The 25,639-nt window shown below is 42.5% G+C and overlaps 1 protein-coding gene across 3 annotated transcripts; it reads right to left on the bottom strand.

Moving 5' to 3' along the window:
• Positions 1–23: 23 nt before the first annotated feature.
• On the bottom strand, positions 24–24,477 carry ap1g2 (adaptor related protein complex 1 subunit gamma 2). 3 transcript variants are annotated; one of them, XM_085804963.1, is made up of 22 exons: positions 24,339–24,477; positions 23,025–23,306; positions 22,290–22,414; positions 20,179–20,320; positions 19,664–19,760; positions 19,496–19,572; positions 19,290–19,385; positions 18,917–18,997; positions 17,023–17,121; positions 16,858–16,913; positions 15,986–16,099; positions 14,660–14,800; positions 12,700–12,754; positions 11,973–12,095; positions 10,799–10,888; positions 9,960–10,087; positions 8,326–8,430; positions 8,035–8,182; positions 5,993–6,155; positions 5,603–5,754; positions 2,606–2,704; positions 24–1,487 (listed from the first exon to the last, which is right to left on the bottom strand). In XM_085804963.1, exons 2-22 carry the CDS (start codon positions 23,223–23,225, stop codon positions 1,395–1,397), a joined length of 2,385 nt encoding a protein of 794 aa, XP_085661089.1. In that variant the 5' UTR covers positions 23,226–23,306; positions 24,339–24,477; the 3' UTR covers positions 24–1,394. The 3 variants fall into 3 exon arrangements, with proteins under 3 accessions (XP_085661089.1, XP_085661090.1, XP_085661088.1); XM_085804964.1 differs by having other exon boundaries at positions 23,025–23,227; positions 24,339–24,466; XM_085804962.1 differs by having other exon boundaries at positions 23,025–23,227; positions 24,332–24,443.
• Positions 24,478–25,639: the final 1,162 nt, after the last annotated feature.

The raw sequence follows: 25,639 nt of genomic DNA, 5'->3' as shown, positions 1-25,639 counted from the left end.
ACACACACAGAGAAAAGTCACTGTTGAGGAATCTGAAAACTGATTTTTTTATTAGAAAATGGCATGAGACTGAAGATTCAAAGACAATATAAACAGTTGATAGAACACTGCCCCTGGTCTTTTCTGTACATTTTTAGCCAACATGGTGATCTGAAACAGTCTGGTGGAGATTGCACTGAAATCAATTGAGAGCACCATTGTTTATATCCAGTCTCCAGTGTTTGTAAAAGAGGTCTGTGATTATGACATGAGTTATCCTCCTAAGGTAATGGTTGAAACTTTATTCATCTAATGAGTTTTACAGCCCACTGTTTGGGTTGCATTAGAGATTTCCAAACTATATCTAATTGTGCTTACATACTTAATATTGAAAATATACATCTTGTAAATGGCATCATTTGAATCGTATTACTATACACAGTCTTCAGAAAATAAAACCACTTAGTACAGAGCCTCTGTAAACAATTGACCAGGAGATACCAGTCATAAAAAGCAATTGTTGCTTGTATGGGAATGATAAAAACATGTTTATCTGACTACAGTACTTACATTTAAAGCCATTTTTTTAGACTTCAAAACTAAATATAATTACATTTTTTTTAAAGACCTTGGTTTCTGAGGGGATGAAAGGCACAGGGGAAAATTATTAGGGAACAGATACTCTGAGCTGTTGAGCTGACTGAGGCAGGAAAACAAGGAGTAACAGAAGACAACTAAATGCAAGACACGTGGTTGTGTTTAAAATCTTCTACTCCTCAGACTCACATTTTTGCATTTCCAAATAAAATCAAGTGTAGTGCAGGAGTGGTTCATTAGTGTCGCGCTGCTTTTCAACGCAGAGGTGAAGGCAGAGGCAAATAAAGGAAGAGCGAGGAATGACTCGGTGTTGACATGTACGGAGTGCTGTGTGGGAGAGTTGATCTGGTGGCTTTTACTGACGGACTGAAGCCACGTTAAAGTATGTAATTATGGAGTGAGACATTCTGGATATAATCGACTGGAGTAGCTGGAAAAAAGCCTTGATGATATTTAGTGGACATTTGTGTGGAGAGCTGTCGTTCCAAAGGGTGTTAGAAGAAATACCACTGTTAAAGTATTTCCACATTATACCTGCATATTCCAGAGCTTGTGTCATCAAAACACAACTGTACTTGAGTTGCAGCAGGGAGGGGAAACAATGTGACTCCATACACGAGGCGATGATTTCCTGTGAAAGAACTCTTGTTTTTTTTTGTTTTTTAGCCTTAAAAAACACAAACCAAACAGGGAAATTTGAGCAACAGCAGCCTGGGCTGTGATGTGGAGGGTTTCTACAGCAGACCGCCGGTGAGGGCGACGCCTGCTGACTCATCCACCGACTGTCGTCATGGTCCAGCTGGACTGACCCAACGCTGTCAGAGTCCTGGGAACGAGTCGACCTGGACTGTGTCCTGAAAGGCTGATCCCGGGGTGGTGTGAGAGACACGGATCCTCATCTTCAGGTTCACCTGGATGGGGAGGGAGGGATTCAGATGCATTGATTAATAGATACAGTGAGGCGAGACACTACAGGCAAAAACACTGTTTTTTCATGCACTGATCAATTTTGAGATTTTGGGCTATTTTTCTTCCTTAACATGTATTCTCTCAGAAAAGTCAAAAGAAATGGTAGAAAATCCACATTAAGGTGGTTGTTTTACTTCATTTTATCTCTTTTGTTGGTAGATTTCTCCTAAATTCACCAAAAGTTAACATGCTACTGTGGCATACTGTGCTGTGCTTGCTTTACCAGGTCATGTCAGGTATCATTGTAAAGCTCTCTCTCGCCCGAACAATGATGTAGGCTCCAAAAATTGTCATTTCCTTTGTATCCGCAACCAATCATAAAAGTATGATTTACATTAACAATCTATGAAATTTAGTCTTTAAAGGCTGTTTTCTCAAAATGAGTTTTTCCTCAGACTCTGAGCCTGAAATCTCCACTTCAGCAGCACTTACAGACACCAAACCTTCCAGTTTTATTCCTGTCTATATTCTGAAGGTTGTTGATATATCATTCAAAGCCTGATTTATACAACATTCTATTCCTAAAAACATGGCAGAATTGGATTTTTTAGGGCTGGTGACAGTAGTTTCTCATTTAAAGTGAAAAAGAGATATCCAAACTCCCCTCTGTAAAAACTTCAGACTCTAATATGTCAACAAAATAAAACAATAATTTTTAATGGAGCTTTATCCATTTTTCAGATTTCAGTTCTGGACATGTTTTTGTCAGATATGGCCTCATTTACATATTTAAACATAAAATTTGACAAAACTTGAAATACAAAAAATATTTGTCTTAATGTGAGTGATAAACTTGGGAAGTTTCATGGTGATATCTGTTCACCTGTAGTGTCTCCCCTTAAGAGTTAAACATGGCTGGATAGCCTTTTGCAGACACAACAAGTTTGTGTGTTTGAAGAATAATTCTCATGTATTTGTACAATAATTCAACATTAACTACGTTTAAAGGTGGAGGTCAATGTCTTGTCATTTTAAAAAAATCTCACATGTGATTGATCAAACTGTCTATAACCGACCAGTGTTGGTCTGAGCTTTGTGTCTCAGCCTTTTACACACCCACCTTGTTTGGGTTGTTGAGGACCACCATCTGGGTCACCTTAGCTGCGCCTCGTGCGGGGAGAAAGTCCCCACTGGGGGCCTTCATGTGTAACTGGACACTCTGGAAGGAGATCAAATACAACTTTGAAGTTTAAAGCACCGAACGCATTCATGTTGTTGAAAACATGACAGACTCTTAACACTGACCCACCAACAGGGCCGTGGCCAAGATGTCACACATGCTGAGGTCATGAGTCCAAATTCTCCAGCGCACCCCCCACAACACCTTGAAGAAACATCTGACTACAAACCAAAGGAAACTGGATTCTACAAGTTTCAGTGTCAGACTTATTTTGTGTAAATGTTATCTCCAGACACTGAGGTTTAAATGACAGTAATATTGTAAAGGTAGAAATGATTATTTTGATATAATTTAAAGGTACATTGCGTACTAGCGTTGCGGTTGTATATCGCAAGCAACTCAATCGTATATTTCATGCTGCATTCATGTGAAACTGGGCAGACGGCAGACGGACGACAGCCGCTGCACGTAACGGCATAAACAAGTGTAAACAAGTGGTCCGTCAGCACGAGGCAAAACAATACACGTGACAATATGTTGTCATGGCGATGTCATATTGTTTACCCGACCCACGTTTTACCGGCTTTCTCTGGACTCCTGTGACTAAAATGACATCTGGTTTGTTACCGACAGCCGTCTGCCCGACTGCAGGTGAATGCAGCATCAGTGTAACGCTCCGTTCCTCCTCACTGCGTTACCGCGGTGACTTTTCACAGATGCCACCTCGACCTGAGCCGACAGCTCCGATGTCTCCGGTGAGTTTCCGTGGTTTCCTACTGTCACGCTACCACTGAACGTAAAAACATGGAGACACCACATGGCAGCCAGCACCGAGCTTACCCGCTCCATGTAGATATGAATGATATGAACGGCTAATTCAGAGCTGAAAGGAACACTTCAGTTTGTTGATGGGGGGATTACTGATTAATGAAAAACAGACTTTTGAACCAAATAATCGATTTTCATAAATAGATAACAGGAGACGTTACACAATGTCCCTTTAAAGACCCACTCCCGTGAAAATCGTGTTTTCTGAGCTTTTCACATGTTCCTGTGGCATTTTTCTTGTGTTAGAGCACTTATCAGCAGAGAAGGAAGTGCAAAATTGCATTTCAGAGTTTTTCTGCCTTCAAACTGCTGTGAACCAATGGCAGACGCGAACTGGCAGTTTCAGGAAGACTGGAGTTGAGGGTGTCACAGCTCCAGGGGAGGGCACTAGTGCTACAAGCTCCCGCCCCGCTCTGCATCTGGCTCAGAGGTGAAAGCCTTCACAGCTCGGTGTAGCTGTCTAGGTATAATAGGTATAGCTCACCTGGTAGAGCAGCTTGCACCATGAGCAAGGACTATGTTCCAGTCTGGGATCGAATCCCAGTGTGGAGTTTTACGCTAAACGCGCTGAATCTGTAATTGTACAATGTCCAGCTGTCAGCAAGCGGGGGGGTGGGGTGCGAGGAGGTGGCTGGGCGGGTGCAGAGCAGCGCAGTCTCCGCCCACCCCCCAGAGGTACATTGCTAATGTGCATGGCTAATGAGCTGGTTTTAAAATGGCCGAAAAGGGTCGCGGGAGTGGGACTTTAAAGAAATGTTTAAAAACCATTTACAATTCTCTATGTTTACACAAGGTTCCCCTCGGGTCAGTGAAACCCACAGCTCCTAGGAACAGACTGATCCTTAGGGAACAGTAGTGAGCAGCAGCCTGAGCCTGGTTAAATGAAGGTGGAACTGCAGCTACAAGATGGAGCTGGAGTAAATGTGTGTTGACAGTTGCAACTGCTTTACTCATCCACCACATCAGTCTGAGCTCCCACACCTGCCCAGCTCCACAGAAACCTTTTAAAGGGATACTTCACCCAAAATCAATAATTCACCAATTCACCAATTTTCTTGTATGATATGTTGTGTATATGTATATTTTGTGTGGACCCCAGGAGGACTAGCTGGCTACTAAGGTACCAGCTAATGGGGATCCTTAATAAACAATTCTAAACAATTCTACTCACCGTCATGCCAAGGAAGGGTTTGGAGAACTTTCGGAGTTATCAAAACGCTTTAGGAGTTCCAGGGGGGGTCCGGCTGGCAACGGATTCATATAATGGCGGCGGATAGTGCTCACTTTTGAATCGTCCAAAACGCACACTATGAAACATCCAAATACCTCCATACTGCTCGTCTGTACTGGCCCAAGTGTCTCGAAGCCGTGACATGAAAAAGTTGTTAGGAAAAAATTTAATTGATCTCTGTTTTTATCCTTGTTGTAGCAGTAGCTCCCAGTGGCACTGCTGATGTTTGTGTGCATGAGCGGGATTTGCTGCCAGATGTTCCTTCGTTGTTGTAAACCATTGGATGTCTGATGTAAACACGGAAGAACATCTCGCGCATCTTGTGCAGCCACTGAGAGCTATTACTACAACAAGGCTAAAAACAGAGATCATTTTTTCCTAACAACTTTTTCATGTCACGGCTTCAGGACACTAGGACACTTGGGTCAGTACAGACGAACAGTATGGAGGTATTTGGATGTTTCATAGTGTGTGTTTTGGATGATTCAAAAGTGAGCTCTATCCGCTGCCATTATATGAAAATCCGTTACCAGCTGGACCCCCCCTGGAAGAGTTTGGATAACTCTGAAAGTTCTCCAAACTCTTCCTTGGCATGACGGTGAGTAAAAAATTGGTGAATTATCGATTTTGGGTGAAGTATCCCTTTAACACTAGTCATAGAGAGACTTTGTTCATTGTAATTAGTTGTCCCTAATTAAAAATAACACAATTTTGTGTCAAAATGTCTGGACATTTAGAAGTAAACAGAAATATCCCACTGTTTGCTCTGACGTATGAAAGTTTGTGATGAACTCCACAGAGGACAGAGGAGGACAGAGGAGGACAGAGGAGGACACATGAGGCCTGGCTGTGTGAAGTGGGATGATAGTGCAACAAACCTTGGGTACAGCAGCCTGCAGGGTGAAGCCACTCATGTCTGAGTCAGTGGAGTTGGAGGCTATGAGTGTGACTGTCAGGACCGAGTCGGACTGTTTCTCACAGCCGAGTGTCAAAGTCACACCTCCTTTATCATACACCGTCACTGTGGGAGCTATGGAAAGAACATACTGTATTATAAAAATGCTGCATTCAATTACAACAAAACCAACAATAGTGACACTATTTTAGGTGATTTGTGGAGATATCTAACTGAGAGAAATGAACACAAGTTTCAGTTCACTACATTTTGCATACTCTGGTTCTGTTTCCAAAATTCCCCCGCCATGTTTCTGTCTCTCTTTCAGTATCTACTTGCATGTGAAGTGTGTGTTTGGATGTGTGTATCGCACCTGGTGCCAGGGGTGTTGGCTCTAACCCTCCCAGCAGATCCAGCAGCTCTCCGCCTGCAGAGCTGGCAGCGTTGATGGACAGGCCTGGTGCTGAACTGAGCTGTGCTGGGCTGGGCTGCAGAGGCTCATCGGAGCCGCCCAGCAGGTCCAAGAGGTCACACACCTGAAGGTCAGCAGGGACAGGGAGATAAACTGAGCCGTCTTCTTTTGAACATTATCACAAACATGCTTTTAATATACTATGAGGGTAAGAATGGTAAGTAAATAAACTGACGACTGCAAAAGAGACAGAACTGTCCTGCAGTTGTGTGTCCTCTCTCAGGTGTTTGATCATTGAGTATTTGCTGCTGCATCACCTCAGATTTAATAGAAAATGATTGAAAATGTGAGGCCAGCACACAAACCTGCGCTCACACAGCACTGATCATTTGTATGACCACACAGGCATTGACAGTGCACCCAGTGTCCAGGTTGACTGAGTGAGTGCACTGTTCATTATACAACAACAACAACTCTTAGTCTTAGGAGTAGGGTTGCAAAGGGGTGGAAAATTTCCAGTAAATTTCCGGAAAATTTCCAGAAACTTTCCATGGGAAGTTAAGATGGGGAATTTTGGAAATATTCCAAATTGGAAACTTTCCATGGGAATTATGGGAATTATGGAAATGTGTGGGAATTATTGGGAATGTATGGGAATTAACTGGAAATTGGGGGTAATTAATGTAGACAAACTGTATCATATCCAAACATAAATGTAAATATATAGTTTTGTCATACGCAGACATCCATGCAAAATAATATAATTAAAAAACATGACATTTCAACAGATTTATTTTGTGAGTAGAACTTTATCAAGTTTTAATTTTTGTATGAACAATCAATTATTTTACTGAACCACAAAAACATGAATGTTGAGTAAAATTTTACTCACCCTCACCAGTCAATTTTGTAAATTTCGGATTTATTCCCGTTTATTCCCATATATTCCCATTAATTCCCATATATTCCCGTTAATTCCCATATATTCCCATTAATTCCCATGGAAAGTTTCCAACTTTGAAAATTCCCGGAATTTTGCAACCCTACTTAGGAGTTACCTTTAATTGTCGGTGAAAGCTATTTTTATAACGGCGGAGCAGAGCCGTGAGCTGCTCAGAGCTACGCTACGGAGACTAATGGGATTTCTTGGTTTCCCTCATCAAACTCATCAAATACACAATCCAACAACTCCACAACGCTCTGGTGGACAAGTTGTGACCTGCGCATTCACCACGCTATGAGATAATAACAGAACGTTACCAGACCAGAGTTGTTTTAGAGGGAAATTCATGCAAAACAACTGATGCGCATTCCCGTTGGAGGCAGCTTTTCAGCAAGCAGTCTCTGAATTTACCTCTAAAACAACTCTAAACGTCTGTTATTATCTCATAGTGTGATGAATGTGCAGGTCACAACTTGTCCACCAGAGCGTTTTGGAGTTGTTGGATTGTATATTTGATGAGTTTGATGAGGGAAACCAAGAAATTAGCCTCTGTAGCGTAGCTCTGAGCAGCTCGTGGCTCTAAAAATAGCTTGCACTTACAATTAAAGGTAACGAACCTACTGCTATGACTGTAGGGATTATAGCAATGGGCCAATTTGCCAAAAATGTCGAACTATCCCTTGACACTCTCACACCCAGAGGAGCCTTGTTTGATGATCTAAGACTACTACTACCGCCTACTCTGACTCAGTGGATGTGGTTCTAGTGAGTATGAGCCTGCTGCCTGCCACTGGTCACTCTCCTCCACTTCCTTGCTGAAGTTTTAAAATGTGCACAGTGCGTCAACAACTAAAGCCTGCGGTTGTTTGAGGTGTTTTCTGAGCAGACAATGAAATAGTGTAAATATTCCAACACGACAAGTTTCTTATTTTGTGAGGGCACCATGGCTACCTCCTTCGCTTAACGCTGCCCACGACATTTGTGATTTGTTTCGGGCCTCCGGGTGGCTCAGCTGCTCTCATATAACACAACAGCATCTCTATCATTTCCCATCATGTACCTGGTTAGCAGGCTGAAGCGGGGGCAGTGGCTCCCCCTGCTTCACTTTGGCTGGCTGGATCTCCTTGACGGTTTCCCCTGCTGACTCTCCGTTGGTGTGACCCGGGGAGTTCTTCTCAATCACGGGCATCCGCTCCAGCACCGCCGCCCTGTGAGAGAGGAGGAGGAACACCTTTAGCTTTTGATTGGCCAGAAGAAGAACAAGAAGTAGTTTGCACCACCACTGATAACAGCAGCTGTAAGCAAAACGCGCTAGAGGTCAAAATGACGTCTCCATCAAGCTGTGGCGTACCTCATGTGGTCATACTTCTTGAACAGAGCGTTGTATTCAACTGCCCTCTGCTGGAGCTCCACGTCTATACAGCTGCCGTAGATGCTGACGATGCTTCTGATCCGGCTGGAGATGAAAAGACATTTGGAAAGCCGTTTAGAAACCGCATCTCGTTGTAATAATGACGGAGAGAGACAATTCTAAATATTACACAGATGCCTTTGATGAGAGGCAGGCTTGGTCTCAGTCTCTCTAACTGTAATAAGTGTGACAGAGAAATTGGTGCTCATGCACATATGTTTTGGAAATGTTCGAAGATACAAATATTTTGGAATGAGGTGAAGAAAGAGTTGGACGCCTTGATTGGACATAACTTGGACCTATCACCTCTATAGTGTGTTTTGGCAGCCAAGGAACAGTCACAAAGCGAAACTCATCATGATAATCTTGTATACGGGTCAGTGACAAAAGCATGCATCAGAGCTGTTAAAATGTACATTTTATATTCATGTTGGTTCTGTCATTTGAAATGACATTTGAACCTTTCTTTTTTTTTTTTTTTACAAAAGTAAGACTGAATGCCCCTGGAAATGTCCAAAGGTGTAACCACAAAGGAATGATATTTTGTACTTTGTACTTTCTTCTTCTGAAAAAATGAAGTTGAAATAGATTATTTACTGTGTTTCTATATTTAAATATTAATGCATTTTGGCAACAGTGAGCAGGACATATCCTAACAACACAGCTTTTTTTCTAAATTATGTGACAAATTGTGAAAATTTTGTTAAAAAACATGGTGTTACAATGAATGAATTACATTTATTCCACACTTGAGTCCAGATTTATTTTCCTGTATAAAGTCAGATTTTTATGAAAAAAATACCAGTTACACCATTTGACACTGGGTTGCATCACGTCATTGAATGATATCGCAAGAAAGACTATTCTTAAATCCTGGATTCATGGGGACATTCTTACATTGGACGATTGGTACAAGGAGGTAATGAGCATAGTCATTTGGAAAAACTGACTGATAGCCTTCATGATAACATGGAAGGTTTCACAAAGGTGAGGCAGCCAGTTCTGGATGCTGTGGAGCTGCCTGGTATATGGATGTCATTGTGGTGGTGTGTCTATGTATGTCTGTATGTAAGCTTATATATGAATTATTTATGTGAATTCCGTTGGTTTTTGTTTTGTCTGTACTCTGATGATTTTGTTTGTTGTCTAAATATGAAATGTGTCTTGTAAGCCCTGTAAACCCGCCTTAATTGGTGGATGGTACTTAAATAAATATAAATTCATTCATTCATTCATTCATATGCAAAGTTGTGTTACCAGCTATTTTATGTTCATGTATAATCTTTAAGTAGCTGAAGCTACAGAAAAAATGTATGGTTCTACACAAATTGTATGCAGAGGCAAAAATGTCTATTGATTGAACCTAAAGAGAAAAAAAAGAAGAAGAAATTGCATCTCTTGTCTCAACAACTCACTGCCCTAAACTTAAATTAAAAGGCAAAACATTCATAATCTCTATCAGTATCCATTAGCGACCAGGCCAGTCTGTCTGTCAACATTTGACCAAGTCACTCAAAGATATTGTTTCTGGTCTTAACAGTGATTTGCTGTGAGTGACAGAAAGTGTCTCTTACTCCACATTATCAGTGATGCGTGTGCTCAGTTTCATGGTGGCAGTGAGAGCGAAGCCTCTGGTCGCTGGAGACGACATGTGGGACTGCAGAACTGTTTCCAAGGCGTCCAGCACATCGTCCTCGGTGACCTGATCAAGAAACGTGTCAATGTAGAGAAGACACACTAATAAGACACATTACATACAGACCTCCAGTTTCCAGGGTTAGAAAATTAAGAAAGGACTTAGAATTAATTAAGACTCTTGGTATTGGACTTTGGCACCGGGGACATATTTTAATCTTCAATTACTTTTTAATTTACTCATTTGGCAGATGCTTTTATCCACAGTGACTTACAAGTGAGACTAAAGCTTCAGTGCAGTGAGAAGCCCTGGTCTGTGCTTAGTGCTACATCTATTTAATGAATGCAAGGATCTGCTAGAAGCACCAGACAGGTACTGTATTAAAGAACAGCATCCCTTACCATCAGCGTAGGTGCACTCTGGACTCTTATATACTTTTATTTATTTTCACATCTATTAGTTTACTTTTGTATAAACTGTGTAGATGTGTATCTCACACATATTTCATCAGACTTCAGAGTTTATTTACACTGCTCTTCCCAGAATCCCCTTTTAAATCAAACGTCGCCTCTGAAATGTGAGTTTCTATAAGTAACTGCTTTGCATCCAAACACAGCACTGTGTTTGTGGCAGGTAAAACCCACAGTAACAGACAGCAGGTATCCAGGACTGCAAATGAAACAGTTATCTCAATTATATTTAATTGTGCTGTTCAGTGATTAAGAGCCATAATATTCATGAACTTGAAAAGATCAGCATTTGTTGTCCTTGGTGTACCTGCACGGGCTCAGTCTCCTGGCACTCTCCTCTTAGCAGCAGGTCTCCATACTCTCCTATACACCAGCAGGCCACCTGCACCAGGGATTGCTGCACCGAGAAGATAGGACACGTTACTAGACAGTCACTGTTTCTCAAGACATGTTAAATACGTAATCATAAAAGACATGATGAGGTTCTTGGCAGACTGGCTCACTGGTCAGTGTCAGTTTGACACATTAACGCCTCTTTTCCTGATTTCACGGTAAATGAATGTGGCAGAAGACGGGAACTGCAGCACGCTGCAGATGACTACATGGCTGCTCATCTGACTTGCTTCCAAAAATAAACCTGGTTGCATCAGCCAATTTCAAACTGAAAGCCCAGCTATTCTCACTGCCACAGAACCAAACCTGCTCCCACTGCTTCAGCAATGACACTGACTTTTTTTTCTAAGATGAGAACATTTTGTAATTTATTTACAGAATTTACTCAATTAAGATACATTTTTACAACACGAATAAATCTCATTTGGTTCACCTTAAGAGGACGGATTTAGGCTATTTACCTTCAGCAGAATCTCTTGATCTCTGAATATGAAAACATCAGGTGCACTTGAACTACAGTCATCGGTGTGTGAAATGATGAGGGTGTGTGTGTGTGTGTGTGTGTGTTGGTGTGTCTCTGCTTCTACTGTATGCTTCTCTTTACTGCATTTGGAGCGTGCACAAGCCTGTAATTCCTGCATGTCAACTTTTAAGTTTTCCAGACGTCTCCTCTTTGAGACAACTGAACAGTGGGATGATGACGTTCTTCACAACATACACACAATGTCCTGTGGTTTGTTTTATTTTACTTGCAAACAGAACTGCATAGTATATATACTACATGTTATACTTTTCCGTTTTGTTATTTTCTTAACAGTTCCTCCTACTTTTAAATTATTTTTCTCCTTTAAGACAAACAAACAAACCTGACTTAACCAGTTATACTAATAAAGTCATTTGAACTGAGATAAAAAGTAGAGCTAATATACAGTTGGAGATAAAGTAATCTTTGATGAATGTTGTCTCACTTCCTTATCTTAATTATTTTATGATACAGGAACACTGTAAAACAACCCACATCATTTAACTGACCAACAACCATAATCCACCTACAACTGTGAGAGCAGGAGACTCTTAGAGACACACACCTGAGAGATGTCGGTGAGCAGGGCCCGGTACAGCTTGTGGACGGTGTAACAGTGCAGCTCAGAGGTGTTGGTGATGAGCTGGATCAGGTTGGGAACCGTCTCATCTCTCACGTCGCCCCCTGCCTGGCAGAGTGGGGAACCATAGTCAAACACATGCACAGCCAGACAGCTGGTGTAGTATCTGGGTCGTCCTACATTTCCTCCAAGACACAACGACCTCACTTGGGGGGGACGCTTTCATTCATTTCACAGTTCATATACATAACAACAGATATTTGGCTGAATGAACTCTTAATTTATGCCACATTTCCATCAATACCCTGTCTATACACCCCCCCTCTCTCTGCATCATTCAGCAAAACAAAGGATTAGTGTCAGCATTAGCTTTTACAGCGATCATGTGGGTGTCATTTACTCTCTCACCGACACGCGGGACAAAATGAAAAGTAAGGATTTTAGATTTTCAGATTGCAAAATGAAAGAATTAGAACAGGATAAAAAGCTTTTATCGGCCACTGGGCTGCAGGTCTGAAGGTTTGTACAGAGAGTAGTAGTACAAAGTTCATACAGCGCACTGTTTCTAGTCTAGATAGAAGATGCACAAATAAAATATTTAGCACCACAGTGCGTATGGACTCTTTATTCATGTGGCCCCTGGTGTCTGCACTGTGGCATCAAACATTAATGATGTGAGTGTGCAGCGGTGCGGGGCTCGGTCTGTATTTACCGTGGTGAGGACATGCAGGATGGTGTCAATGTGCCAGCGCTGGGAAGGTGCATACCTGACAGAGACAGAGACACACACAGCTAACTCAGTGGTGACTCAGAAACGCTCACACACAACCGCATCTGCATCTTACCACCGCTTGTTCACAAAAACACACACACACACATAAACAGAGAAGTGCATTAAGTGGTGGAGTGATGTGCAGCAGACACAGTGAAGGGTAGATAGACAGGGATGTCATTAGCCCCTTTTATGCAGCCTGCTCCGAGGCAGGGCCGCTCTGTTAATCTGCCTCCTCGCTGTTCGGTATAAAAAGATGTGAACACAGGATTTGGGAGGATGAACCGCCTTCGTGACGGCAGCAGAGGTTGTGACAAAGCCAGAGTGGCATCTGTATGACAGAGAGGCTAGGTGGGACAGTGACCCTGCTGTCTACGATGAGAGCGTACCATCTGAAAATCACACACTGGGCCACATCGTACATCTTAGTTGGGTTAAAGGGATACTTCACCCAAAATCTATAATTCATTTTCTACTCACCGTCATGCCAAGGAAGGGTCTGGAGAACTTTCGGAGTCATCAAAACGCTTTTGGAGTTCCCGAGGGGGGGGGTCCGGCTGGCAACGGATTTTCATATAATGGCAGCGGATAGTGCTCCAAAACACACACTATGAAGCGAGATGTTCTTCCGTGTTTACATCATACATCCGATGGTTTACAACGACGAACGAACATCTCGCAGTAAATCTCGCACATGTGCACAAACATCAACAGAGCCACTGGGAGCTACTGCTACAACAAGGATAAAAACAGAGATCATCACATACATTTTTTCAGAACAACTTTTTCATGTCGTGGCTTCAGGACACTTGGGTCAGTACAGATGAGGAGGTATTTGGATGTTTCATGTGTGTGTTTTTGGAAGATTTATGCTGCGTTCAAGACAACTCGGAAGTCGGAAAAAAACGAGCTCCGAGTTGTCAAAAACAAATTGAACGGCGTCGAACTCGGAAATTACAGGTCGGAAACTATTTCAGAGCTCCAACTTTCCGACTTGACATCACGACAACATCAAAACATGGTAGCCCTTGTCTTAAACGGTTAGAATATAGACATTTTAAGTTATTTGTTAAGGTTTTAATGCATATTTTTTGTGTATTATTGCAGTAGCCTATATGAAATACATTTATATTAAGCTGTGATTGTTGTATTGTGTGAAACTGTAGTCCTCGTATGTGACGGAAATAACGTTTTACCGTTATCTAGGCTATAACGTTATATGTGCACTCATCTGCGGTGTCTGCTCTCCTCTTCATTTGTCTCTAAAATAAACACAATTTACTGCTGCATATATTTTTCGTATTCAGCTTTGAGCCACAATATGCCAAACTTCCTTCGGGTATCCATGTTTTTTCTCTTCCGAGTTCCTGCAGCGTGAACGCAATTTTGCCAGAAGTCGGATATTTCCGAGTTGGGAATTCCGACGTCCGAGTTGTTATGAACGCAGCATTAAAAGTGAGCACTATTCGCCACCATTTGCCACCAATATATGAAAACCCGTTGCCAGCAGGACCCCCCCTGGAACTCCAAAAGCGTTTTCATAACTCTGAAAGTTCTCCGAACCCTTCCTTGGCATGACGGTGAGTAGAAAATTGGTGAATTATTGATTTTGGGTGAAGTATCCCTTTACAGTGTTGTAGCAGGATCTGTGTTTAAAAGGGGCTACTGAGGGTGGAGACGGACAGAGCAACACATGTAGCCACATACAGTACATACTAATTCAGGCAGAGTTTTTGTTGCAGCTTTCACACCAGATCACAGTTCTCCTGGTTTCACACATCAGACGCTTCCACATGCACAGATGAATGTCAGCGTGTTGCATGCACAGGTACATGGTGTGTACGTATGTGATACAACCACGTATGTGCGCATGTTAGTGTGTCGGCAGTGCTTCCCTCACCTTTCGGCTGCGTTGAATATGCCGTTGGCAGCTTGAGCTCTGAGCTCCAGGGGGCAGGAGGAGAGGAAGAGGAGCAGCTCCTTCATCATGGAGCGGATGTTGGAGGCCGACACCAGAGCTAAGGAGAGATCCAGTGCACGACTGGAGGTGGGAGGAGAGAGATGGTCATGGGAAATAAAACTCTGCTGTGAGCGTGGTGATGTTTCATTATTAACTCAAATCATTTCACAGAAATGTGGACCACAGTTGGTTCTGTTGGTACAGCGGAGCTCTGGATGTTTACAGCCGGTGCAGTTCAAGTGGGAGTGACAGTGAATGTCTCGCTGCATCCATCAACATCCACGATTTCATCCAAGTGCTCTTACAACAGGAAGACACACATCATCACCTCAATCATGTGTTTCTGCCTGAAGCTATGTTCAGTGTGTTTACTTTGATTATTTCTATATTTATAAATGCAAATTCTATGTTTAATCTGTGTTGCCCTGGAGATAAAACTGACTTTTGCTTATGCATACATGATAAACAGGGGCTTGCTTCACTGTTGACGTAAATCTGTCCTGGTCAAACAGGCCAACTCCTACTGTTTGAGATTTTCCTCTGCAACGTTTTCCTAGATCAGATCCTCCTGCCCCTCCTCACTCTGCAGCAGAGTTAGGTGTCATGAGGTAACATCAGTGCCCTCCTATTAAATTCTTATTGTAGATTTATTTAAAATCCTGTAATCGATTTTTTACAATTTAAAGAATCATGCCCAACCCTGTAACTATGTACCTTTTCTGTTATCTACTGGTCCTCCGTCTTTATGGACTTTTTATGTTAATTGTTGTATTGTTTTGGGGACTACGGATGTAATTTAGCACATGTGCTAAATCGGGTGTATTTACTGTGGGTACTCTAGTACTCACTGTTCATTAATATGCATTGTCCCGACTAAATAAACAAATAAAGTAAAGTAAAGATCTGATGTGTACAACTCAAGGTAAAATATTGTTTCAATATATAATAAAATATCAGCTTCAGTAACAGTGGGCCAGATTTGGCTCTATGATTCACAATTCATGTCCCACTGCCATCAAACATGAATTCTAATCGGAGAATGTTACAAACATTCAAACAAAGATATGACATACTTTTAAAGAGGTTTCAATTCTTACATGTCCGACATTTGGGAATTTGATTTATTTGACTGCCACCACAAAATGCTAATTATTCATAAATATGAAAAACAAACAAACATCTCTAAACCATGTAAGAAAACTCTCACAACATACATAAGGAGTTGACAGTGGAAAAGCAGCTGTGTGGAGAACAGGCGGACGTTACCGTTTGACTGAAGCATCCTGGTCCTTCAGGCAGTCCACTATGGTTCCCCTGTGGCGCTGTACTGCAATGTGATCTGTCCCCACAATCCTCTGAAGAGAAGTCATGGCGATATACCTGTGCACACGTGAACGACGGCAAAAAATTAAAGATGTCAGGCTTTACGCTTCATGCTCCGTTGTGATGAAGAGGTGAACGTGAGCTGCATTCACCGAGGTCAGTTTGATTCTGAGTGTGAAGCATAGCACAGCATATATTCAGCTAATAAATCCTTTTAAAAATAATTTCTAACCATCCGTTAACAATGGAGACAGCTTTACAGCGCTGTACAAATGTAACTTTCTCATTAACACAGACTGAATAATTAATGTTTCCACTTGAAATGCCTCATGAGCTGATTAAGTATTTATGCCAGCACAGGAGAGATGTTATCTAGTCGGGCAGTTCTCGCAGGAATAAACCAGACCTATTACTGTCACACTGCCACAGAGACATCCACAGGTCCTGCACCTAGAAACCAGACAGGTCTGTCCCCCCGACAGAGACAGACCTACAGAATAGTAACGTAACAAAACTCCCAAGGAGCCTCTGACAGGTGTCCTTGCAAATGAAGAGATCAGCATAAACAGACGGACTGCGGCCTTCTGCTGCCGCTCTAGAGGAAAGGCTCCAGGGAAAGTGATTAGTGAGCTCAGACTGATAACAGCCGGCCGGGAGGTTTGTGTCTCTGCCTGCAGTGAGTTTGCTGTTTGGCTTTTGTGCAACAGAAAAAGCAGAGTGACCACAGGAGATAAGAGAGAGAGGAAGGAAGAAATTGAAAAGGAAGGAAACGCAGGAACGTGGGCAGGGAGGACCGAAGGGGAAACATCTCTCACCGAATGTTCCTGTCGTTGTTCAGGAGGAACCTTCCCAGGATGTTGACAGCCAGGACCTGTGGCACAGGTGCAATGAAGTAACATGTGCATTAGTTATTCAGCTAACACTATCCACTATGTATTAATGTGGTTAAACGCAGTGAGAGGTTGCTGCTGGTCGCTCACCCTGAGGCCGCTCTCTGACTTGATGTCCAGCACAGTGAGAACAGTCTCATACAGCACAGCGTTGCCCACAGTCTTGGTGCTGTCAGTGTTGGTGGCCACCTGTACAGCAAGTCAAACATACACACATCAATACATGAGTCAGTCAACAACATCCAGCCATCTCCCTGAATCGACAATAATAGACATTAAAGGGATAGTTCAACATTTTGGAAAATTGGCCCATTGCCATAATCCCTATAGTTTTAGGAGTAGGTTCGTCACCTTTAATTGTCGGTGCAATTTTTAGAACGGTGGAGCAGAGTCGCCAGCTAATGGAATTTCTTGGTTTCCCACATCAACTCATTAAATACACAATCCAACAACTCCAAAGCGCTCTGGTGGACAAGTTGTGACCTGCACACTCATCACGCTATGAGATAATAACGGAACGTTACGACACAGAGTTGTTTTTGAGGTAAATTCATGCAAAACTGCTGATGCGCGTTGCCTTCAGGGACAGTTTTTCAACAAGCAGTCTCTGCATTTGCCTCAAAAACAACTCCATCTTGTAACACGCCGTTATCTCATCGCGTGGTGAATGTGCAGGTCACAACTTGTCCACCAGAGCGTTGTGGAGTTGTTGGATTGTGTATTTGATGAGATTGATGAGGGAAACCAAGAAATCCCATTAGCCTCCGTAGTGTAGCTCTGAGCAGCTCGCAGCTCTGCTCCGCCGTTCTAAAAATAGCTTGCACTGACAATAAAAATAACGAACCTACTGCTATGACTATAGGGATTATGGCAGGTCAATCTTTTAATGTAAACCATTGCACTGTTTCACTGATTACTTCTGGAGTGGGTCACTTTAAATAAATGTGCATTCATGTAACTGCTTTTTCGGTCAACTTAATATAAAGATGTATATTTTCAATCATACGTCAGGCTTGAGAGTTCCATCTTTGTACAATTTGCATTATTAGTTTTGTGAAAATCTCTTTCATAACCAAGCAAATTGGTTATTAAAACTGAAATATCTCCAAATGAATCAATATCGACTCGAGTCAGGACCTTGTGAATCGCAATCAAATCAATTCAGTAAATCAGTAGTGTTACCCAGCCCTAGTGTTTAACCACAAGATCAGAATGAGTGTAACTTTATTCTGGATATTTTCACTTCTTCACCTTCACAAGAGCTTTCCTTTCTCAGCCTTTGTACTACTACATTCCTACACACAAGTGCACCAACTCTTAGTTCGTTCTGACTCAAACTTCTGACTCAGCTGATCTTAGCTCTAACACAGCTGTGCAGTCGATTCCCTTGTGTTGGAAGGTGGTAGTTTATCGGTTGAGAAAATGTAGTTCCACAGGAAAAGTGCTGTCTGATGTTAAGATAAAGAAGTGAACATATTCAGAATAAAGAGCGCACTTAGACTGATACTGGCTTTTGTCAGCAGTGCCACAGCAGCAGCACATCACTGATCTGTGTCAGTGCTCTCAAATCTACTGCAGGGGATACACTGACTACAGACAAGTACCTCACACAACCCCAAGTTCTGCTTATGGCTACAGAACAGCTGACACAAGTCTGACGTTTTTTAAATGTGTGTGTCTGATAAGGCTTTCTGGGGAGAATAATGAAATAGACAGGAAGTGATGTATTCAAGTTAGTTTGGAATAAATATATCAATCAATGGAGCCCTGCATGGGTAAGCACTATAGACAATGGATGAATAAATACTGTAGATAACAATCAAGGCTAACAACAGCAGAAACGTTATCATTAGAAAATTTCGAAGTGATGTGACAGCACGTTCTCTTTATGAAATGATAAATAAAAAGTAAAAATGTTCACTTCATGATGCAGAGAACACAGACAACAGACCACAAATGGCCCATCTGTAAGTGAGTAATGGACCTGAGCAAGTAGGTCATTCATGGCGTCACTGGCTGATTCATTGTTGCGACCGAGGATCCTCAGCAACCTCAAGATGCGAACCTGAGGACCGGCAGAAACAGGAGGATGAGATGAGTGGTGTATATGTTAATGACAAAATGAAACAAAAGACAGAAACCATAAATAAACAGAGTAAGTCAAATGCAGCTGACTGATTTCAAACGAATCTCCTAAAAGCTCGACACTTCCAATGACTTGGAAACTGCAATGCCAACAAAACGTTTCATCTTTCAAACTACAAAAGTAAATATGAAAAAAATAAACAACACATCATCAAATAAATCAAAAAAGAGACATGATACTGTAACAGAGGTCGGGGTGAAGGCTGGCTGACCTGTAGGAAGGGATCACTGATTCCTGCCACATCGTGCTCTGGAGAATAACCCGAGATGACCAGACTTTTCATGATCTGAACCAGGTCTGGCACCGTCTGACAGACACAAACACACAACACAAACAGATTACAACACAGTGGGTGTGTGGAGACACTGAACTTAACAGATCAGGATATGTATGCGCATGTGTGTGTGTTTCTTGTACCTTCCTGAAGCGTTCCAGTGTCTCTGGATTGCGCTCACACAGCTCAGTGATGAGCACCACAGCTCCATGTAACACACCTGCAGATAAAAGGGAGAATAAAGTGAGAGCGTTTGGAGACAGTACAATGTGAGACGAGATCGCCGGACTGTGCCTTTAAGATCCACTGACCGTGGTTCTTCTCAGAGAGGAGGGAGCGGGCAGCCGGAGTGAAAAGCTCCCCGAGTTCGTGGACTTTTCTCACAATGTGAACAGCACAGAGAGCAGCCTGAAAGAACAGTGGGCCGAGTCATCAGCACCGTTACATCACTACAACCACACTGTCTGTGTTTCTGCTGACAGAGGACAGTATTCACAAGTCATAGTACGACAGTGGTGAGACGGTAGGATTCAACTGGACGACTGCCAACGCTAGTGATGAGTGCAACATAATAAATCATATTAGCTTCAAATGAACATTTAATTATCTTCATTTTGGTTCATCGCTACACATTAAACAGAGGATACGACATTTCACTGAGAAGACAGGAAAAACATAATTTATCTTTCACGCCTGGGTAAATGTAATAATGACACAATCATCACAGCGATAGATTGGGTTCCTCATACACAACGTTAACGGCAAAAATGCTAATAAGTGTGAGTACAGCTGAATAAATCACAAATAACCCCGGTGGGGTCCTCACCTTTTTCTTGATATAGGAGTTGGAGGCTCGGAGCAGCCTGTCGATCTCTGGTGCCAGGTCTCTGCACATCTCAGCTGAGCCCATACAGGCCAGAGTGCACAGAGCCAGAGACTGTATGTACTGGTTACTGTGAGCCAGATCACTGAGAAACACACACACAGAAACACACAGTGATTATGGTGTAGATTTAAGACTTAATATCCTCCATTTGGTCTACTTGGTGAGAAGCTATGATTCTATTTTCTTATGCACTGTTCCCCACTGTGTGTAATGGGTTTACTGTATTTACTTGAAATGAGATCAGACAGCCTGTTGACAGCAGTGCAGGCCTGAGGCTCTGTGATTTGACTAGTGATAATATAATAAGTGGGAATGAGCTGATGCACCTCTTTCATCACCTCTCCTGTGACTGACAGCTCACACTGTCGCTGCTGCATCACCACTGCCAGCCCTATTGTTATACACTGACTTTTATAATGACCATAATAATAATTATATCTGTAGATGAGCAGACAGATAAGTGAAGAGTTGAGGGGAGAGAGCAATCATGTGATGCAAGAGCAAAACTACTGCCCGTGGTATAATTAAGACCTACATCTGCTTTGTATACTGTAAATGTGGCCTCCACTTCCTCTTGTCACATACAACAGTTTAAAACTCAGTGTAACGAGGTGCAGATGAGTGAGTTTGGAGCTGACAAGAGGCTCGAAAAAAAGAGAGTGAGACGTAGCCGCCGTGAAATGATGACCCCGCCCCCGCGGAGGAGGAACTATGAAGAACTCAGCTGTGACTGAAAAGCACCTAAACCAAGTCGAGTAGAGTTGTAACTGTGTAGTGGAAAGGGGTGCAAAGTAATGGTAACTGGTAGTGGAAACTCTGCTTTACATTGTTTTAACATCTTCATCTTCATAAAATCATCATTCTGAAGGTGTGGCGGCTTTTATTTTGCCGTGGCGGTGCGCCACAAATAATCACATGTAGCGGAAACCCTGAAACTATTTATAACCGAGTATAATTTGTTCATATTTGTTGCTCAGTCATAAATGTTTGTGTTTTTTTAACCTGAATAACTTTTCTGCCAGATGAACGTAATGGACAAACATATGACTGGTGGTCTGGTACGCATTAGTCTACATCAACAGACAGGGTTATCCTACCACATTAGTGTCTGATGGTTTGTGTGAGAGTGGCACTGGATGAAGTCAATTTCCCAGTGACACCGAATGTTTGATGACACAGTGTAACATTGATGTATTTATATATATAACTCAATAATACAAATTTTATTTACACAGTTTACACTGTGTGTCAATGTCTTTGCATGTGTATATTGACAAGCCATCTATTAAATACTCATCAATGTGATTCACAGGATGTAGACTCTGGCTGCCTATTCCAGGTTTGGCTTATACACTAACAGTCGACATACGACCTCTGTTGTTTTGTGGGTGATCTGTTTGTGAGGAACCTTCTGTTTTAAGTGCTCATCTCCAGACATGTGACCGCTTCTCCAAGACAAGTCGACCTCGGACACTATTTTGCAGCAGCACCGTCACTGATCGCTTTAAAGAGACGCAAACAGGCCAGAGTGTTTTCTCATCTGTAGCAGAAGGATGATGGGCGCAGCCAGAGCATTCTCCAGAGCTGACGCAGCACTGTAAGTCTGGCTGAGCAAGACTAAGTGTTCATTAAAGCAGTCCTCAAACGTAGCACTAAAGTCCTATAACATCAAAGTCAGGATTACATTACCCACATACACTGTGTGTGTACTAGGCTTGTAATGGCTAATGCTGCAGTGATGATGAGCAGACTACAGTGGTCTGAGGAACTGAAATTGTTTCAGTTTCAGCCACAACTAATGCAGCCTCAAGAGACATCATTTATCAGACGGTGTACAGCTCCAACTAAAGGTTTAAGACCATTTCTTTCACATGTGCAGCGACTCCCTCAGCTCTATAAAAAGACTCTGATATATAAAAATGCATGAAATGATACTCAAATTCAATATAAATACCAAACACATGGATAAAAGATCAAATATCCAACATAATTTGAGTTTGTAATTTTGCTTTAAGATGACTTTATATTGTTTAGTGTCGTGCTGTCCTCACTTCTTGATGGAGTTGGTGATGAGCAGGCTGGCGTCCTGCTTTTCATCCAGCAGCATCATGGCTCCCAGATATCCCACACGCTTCTCGCTGTAGCGAGGGCTGGCTATCATCCGAACACACTCCATCTAGTAGGAAAAAGCAACATGTCCTTCAACTGAGACGTTACTTCAAAACACCACTAGCACTGCTGATGATGGCCTGAAGGCTGTCTCTGCTGGAGGGCAGGCTCAGCGCCACACAGCTCCAGAGCAGCAACCCCCGGAGTTGGGACGGACTCGGTGGCCCAGTTCCAGTGCTGCCCAGCCTCGTGGACTAACAGACTTTGACATGGGCTCCAAAAGCTGAAGACTTTGCTTGAGGGAAGTATGACTGGGGGATGGCAAGGGGAAGTCTGAGGCAGAAAGTTCTGGCATGCACATAGAGAAGAGGTTACATTACTAGTATCAGTCTAAGTTATTGTGTTTATTTAATACACAATGATATCTAATTTCTCCACATATTCAAGCTCTGTCATGCACCCACACATTTTCTGCAGAGCACACATTATAACTGTAAAGGATCAGTGTTCGAGCCACAGCAGCTTGGCAATGGGACTGGACTGGTTTATTGCAATTTGGAACAATTCAGTCATTAATTAAAAAACAGTCACTTCAGCTGCCATGTTGGTTTGAAACCCTTGCGAACCCACTAACTGAAGCAAAACCCCATGACAGGAATTAGCAAAAATCCCCTCACCTGACCAAAGTGAGCAGGGTAGCCCAACATGTGCACGTAGAGCAGCTTGGCCAGGTTGTGCGATCGTGCACCATTGTCACTCTGTCTGAACTGTGCCCGGATGGCTGCACACTCCCTCTGGATGACGCCCCGCTCCTCACACTGGGTCCTGGCTGACCTGATGGCCCGGATCATCTCCTGCAGGGGTACTGATGGAGACATGGCTGTGTGTGTGTGTGTGTGTGTGTGTGTGTGTGTGTGTGTGTGTGTGTGAGTGTGTGTGTGTGTGGGTGGGTGGGGTGCCTGTATGTGTGTTTATATGTGTGTATAAGGTGTGGTGTTAAAGCCGCAGTATGTAACTTATTTGGCTTTTTATTAGCAAAAATCAAATATTGCTTTTATAAATACGTATTTCACTGAAGTCGAATCACACCGGCATACAAATGAAAGCTTTCTCGTACCTTAAAATTAGTTGTTACAAGTCGTTACAAATACATAAGTGGGCGACGCACCGAACCGAGGCGGCCATGTTGCATCACCATTTTTTACGTTGAGTGGCAGCGTGACCGTAGATAACCATAGAAACTCACCGGAGCTGTCGGCTCGGGGAGAAAGTTTTCCAGGTAGCGCCTGTTAAAACTGTCACCACTGTGTAGTGTGAGGAAGGACTGAGGCACTAATGTTGCATTCAGGTGCAGTCTGTTGACGTCTGCCCGATTTCACGTGAATGCAACATCAAGAATCCGTTCCGATATGCAACCGCACCGCTAGATGGGGGTAATTCCTACATATTATACCTTTAAGGAAATGTCAAATATATTATGAATGAATATCAACAGAGGAAGAGTGACATTATCAGTCAGTATTTCAGCCTGTAGATGTGTTGTAAGGTTGGTAGTATAAGCAGAGCAGCACTGTCTCTGAGGAGAGGATCCCAACAGTATCACGACCTAAACTACCTTTAAAGTCTGGTTAACAATGGCTGCTCAGTCCAGTGACAGATTGTTTACACTTGTTCACATCTACAACTGCCTTAATGGACAGTTGCTGCACAATATCCGCTTATAAATGAGTTATTGGCGCAGTAAAACACATTTCAATTGACGAGTTATCCCAGAAGTTCGCGTGACGCCCCCACCACGGTGGAGGATGCGGGTCAGTGAAATGAGCCGGGGGCTAGCCGAGTGACCGAGCTGAGCTAACCTTGCAGATGCTGTCAAGCCTGCTCTGCTCCGCTCCGCTCTGAGAGACTGCCGAGCTAAAGAGCTAGCTGAGTTAGCACGACAGCTGCTTCGTTTGAATGGTTTAGTGTCCAAAACAACAACAACAACGTACCTCTACACTGCGCGGGGAGTCGCCAGTATTTACAAAGTAGACCGGTTCAACCCGAACCCCCTCTTACACACGGCGGTAGTCAGTTGGCTGGAAACCCCAATACTGAGGTAACGGCCATGTAGCGTCAAGATTACCCGAGTAATCACGGCGACTTCCTGTCCTGACCTTCAAAATAAAACCCGCGTATTCAGATTCCGCTTTGTTTCAGGAAACTGTCTCGAGGGATTATTACCATTGGACATCCATGATTATTACACATGATTTGATGTAATAGCCTGGTCTCAGGGTGATTTTTTTTCTGTGACTTGAGTTAGGAAATTCTTGTGTTTTGTTGCGAATGAATCTGTCTAAATTCACCCCAGCAGCCTACGCCACTCAGGTCACATTTGACGAATTACACAATCAAAATAGGCTACAGTTTCGTTCTATTGTAACAAATTAATAAATGTTCAGCTATGTTCCGACATGCTTTTTTTTTGTTTTTGTTTTAGTTCAGGAAATAACTGGCCTTTTTAGAGCAATTTAAATATGCTTTCAAAGAAATTTCGACTTTGCCAAGTCACATTATGTAAGTAGCCTAAAGGCTTGTGGTTTTTTCTACCACTGCTCATACCATCGACAGCTCAGGAGTCAGGCCACAAGACTAGACAAACCATAGACTGTAAAAGAGACAAACACGTTTACTATGTGCTCACTGATTTTCAGTAATTCCATCAATTGCTAAGAACATAGCCTATCTACTTGGACATATAATGCTGATGCCAAGCCAAAAAGTTCTTCCACCTTTGTGCGTATATGTAGACTGTAGGCTACTTGATGAATGGTTATCATATATCAAAAAATAAGATAGGCTGCATCAAGTTAAAAGATTTGACTTGATTACGGCTTCACCTTTATTTTGAAGTATAAACCATCTTGCTTCCAGCCTTATTCATGGCAATATGACATCTTGACCCACCTAGACTTGTCATTCCTTCCACTGACTTCCGCAATTTGATCACTCATTGTGCGTGGACTCCACCCCCTCTACGTCAGGTGTTCCAACCACAGTCTATGGTTCCAACAGGTGGATGAAATATTTATGGATAGATAAGGAAGTTAGCACAACCAACACAAAGTGAGACTATGGAGGCAGCTATGAACCCTGATAACTGAGGTACCAAAAAAGTCTGAGACAAAAAAATTAATAAAAGTCACAACACAGATTATATAATAATTATATGGTCGCCATATGTTAAACATGTTTTGCTGAGAGACTTCTCAGGAGCGTTCATTTTTATCATGAGTTTTCTATTAATGTC

Source organism: Trachurus japonicus, chromosome 17, assembly GCF_045865225.1.
Source record: "Trachurus japonicus isolate A0001 chromosome 17, Traja_1.0".
Lineage (NCBI taxonomy): Eukaryota > Metazoa > Chordata > Actinopteri > Carangiformes > Carangidae > Trachurus > Trachurus japonicus.
This window is presented reverse-complemented; position numbering and strand designations above follow the sequence as displayed.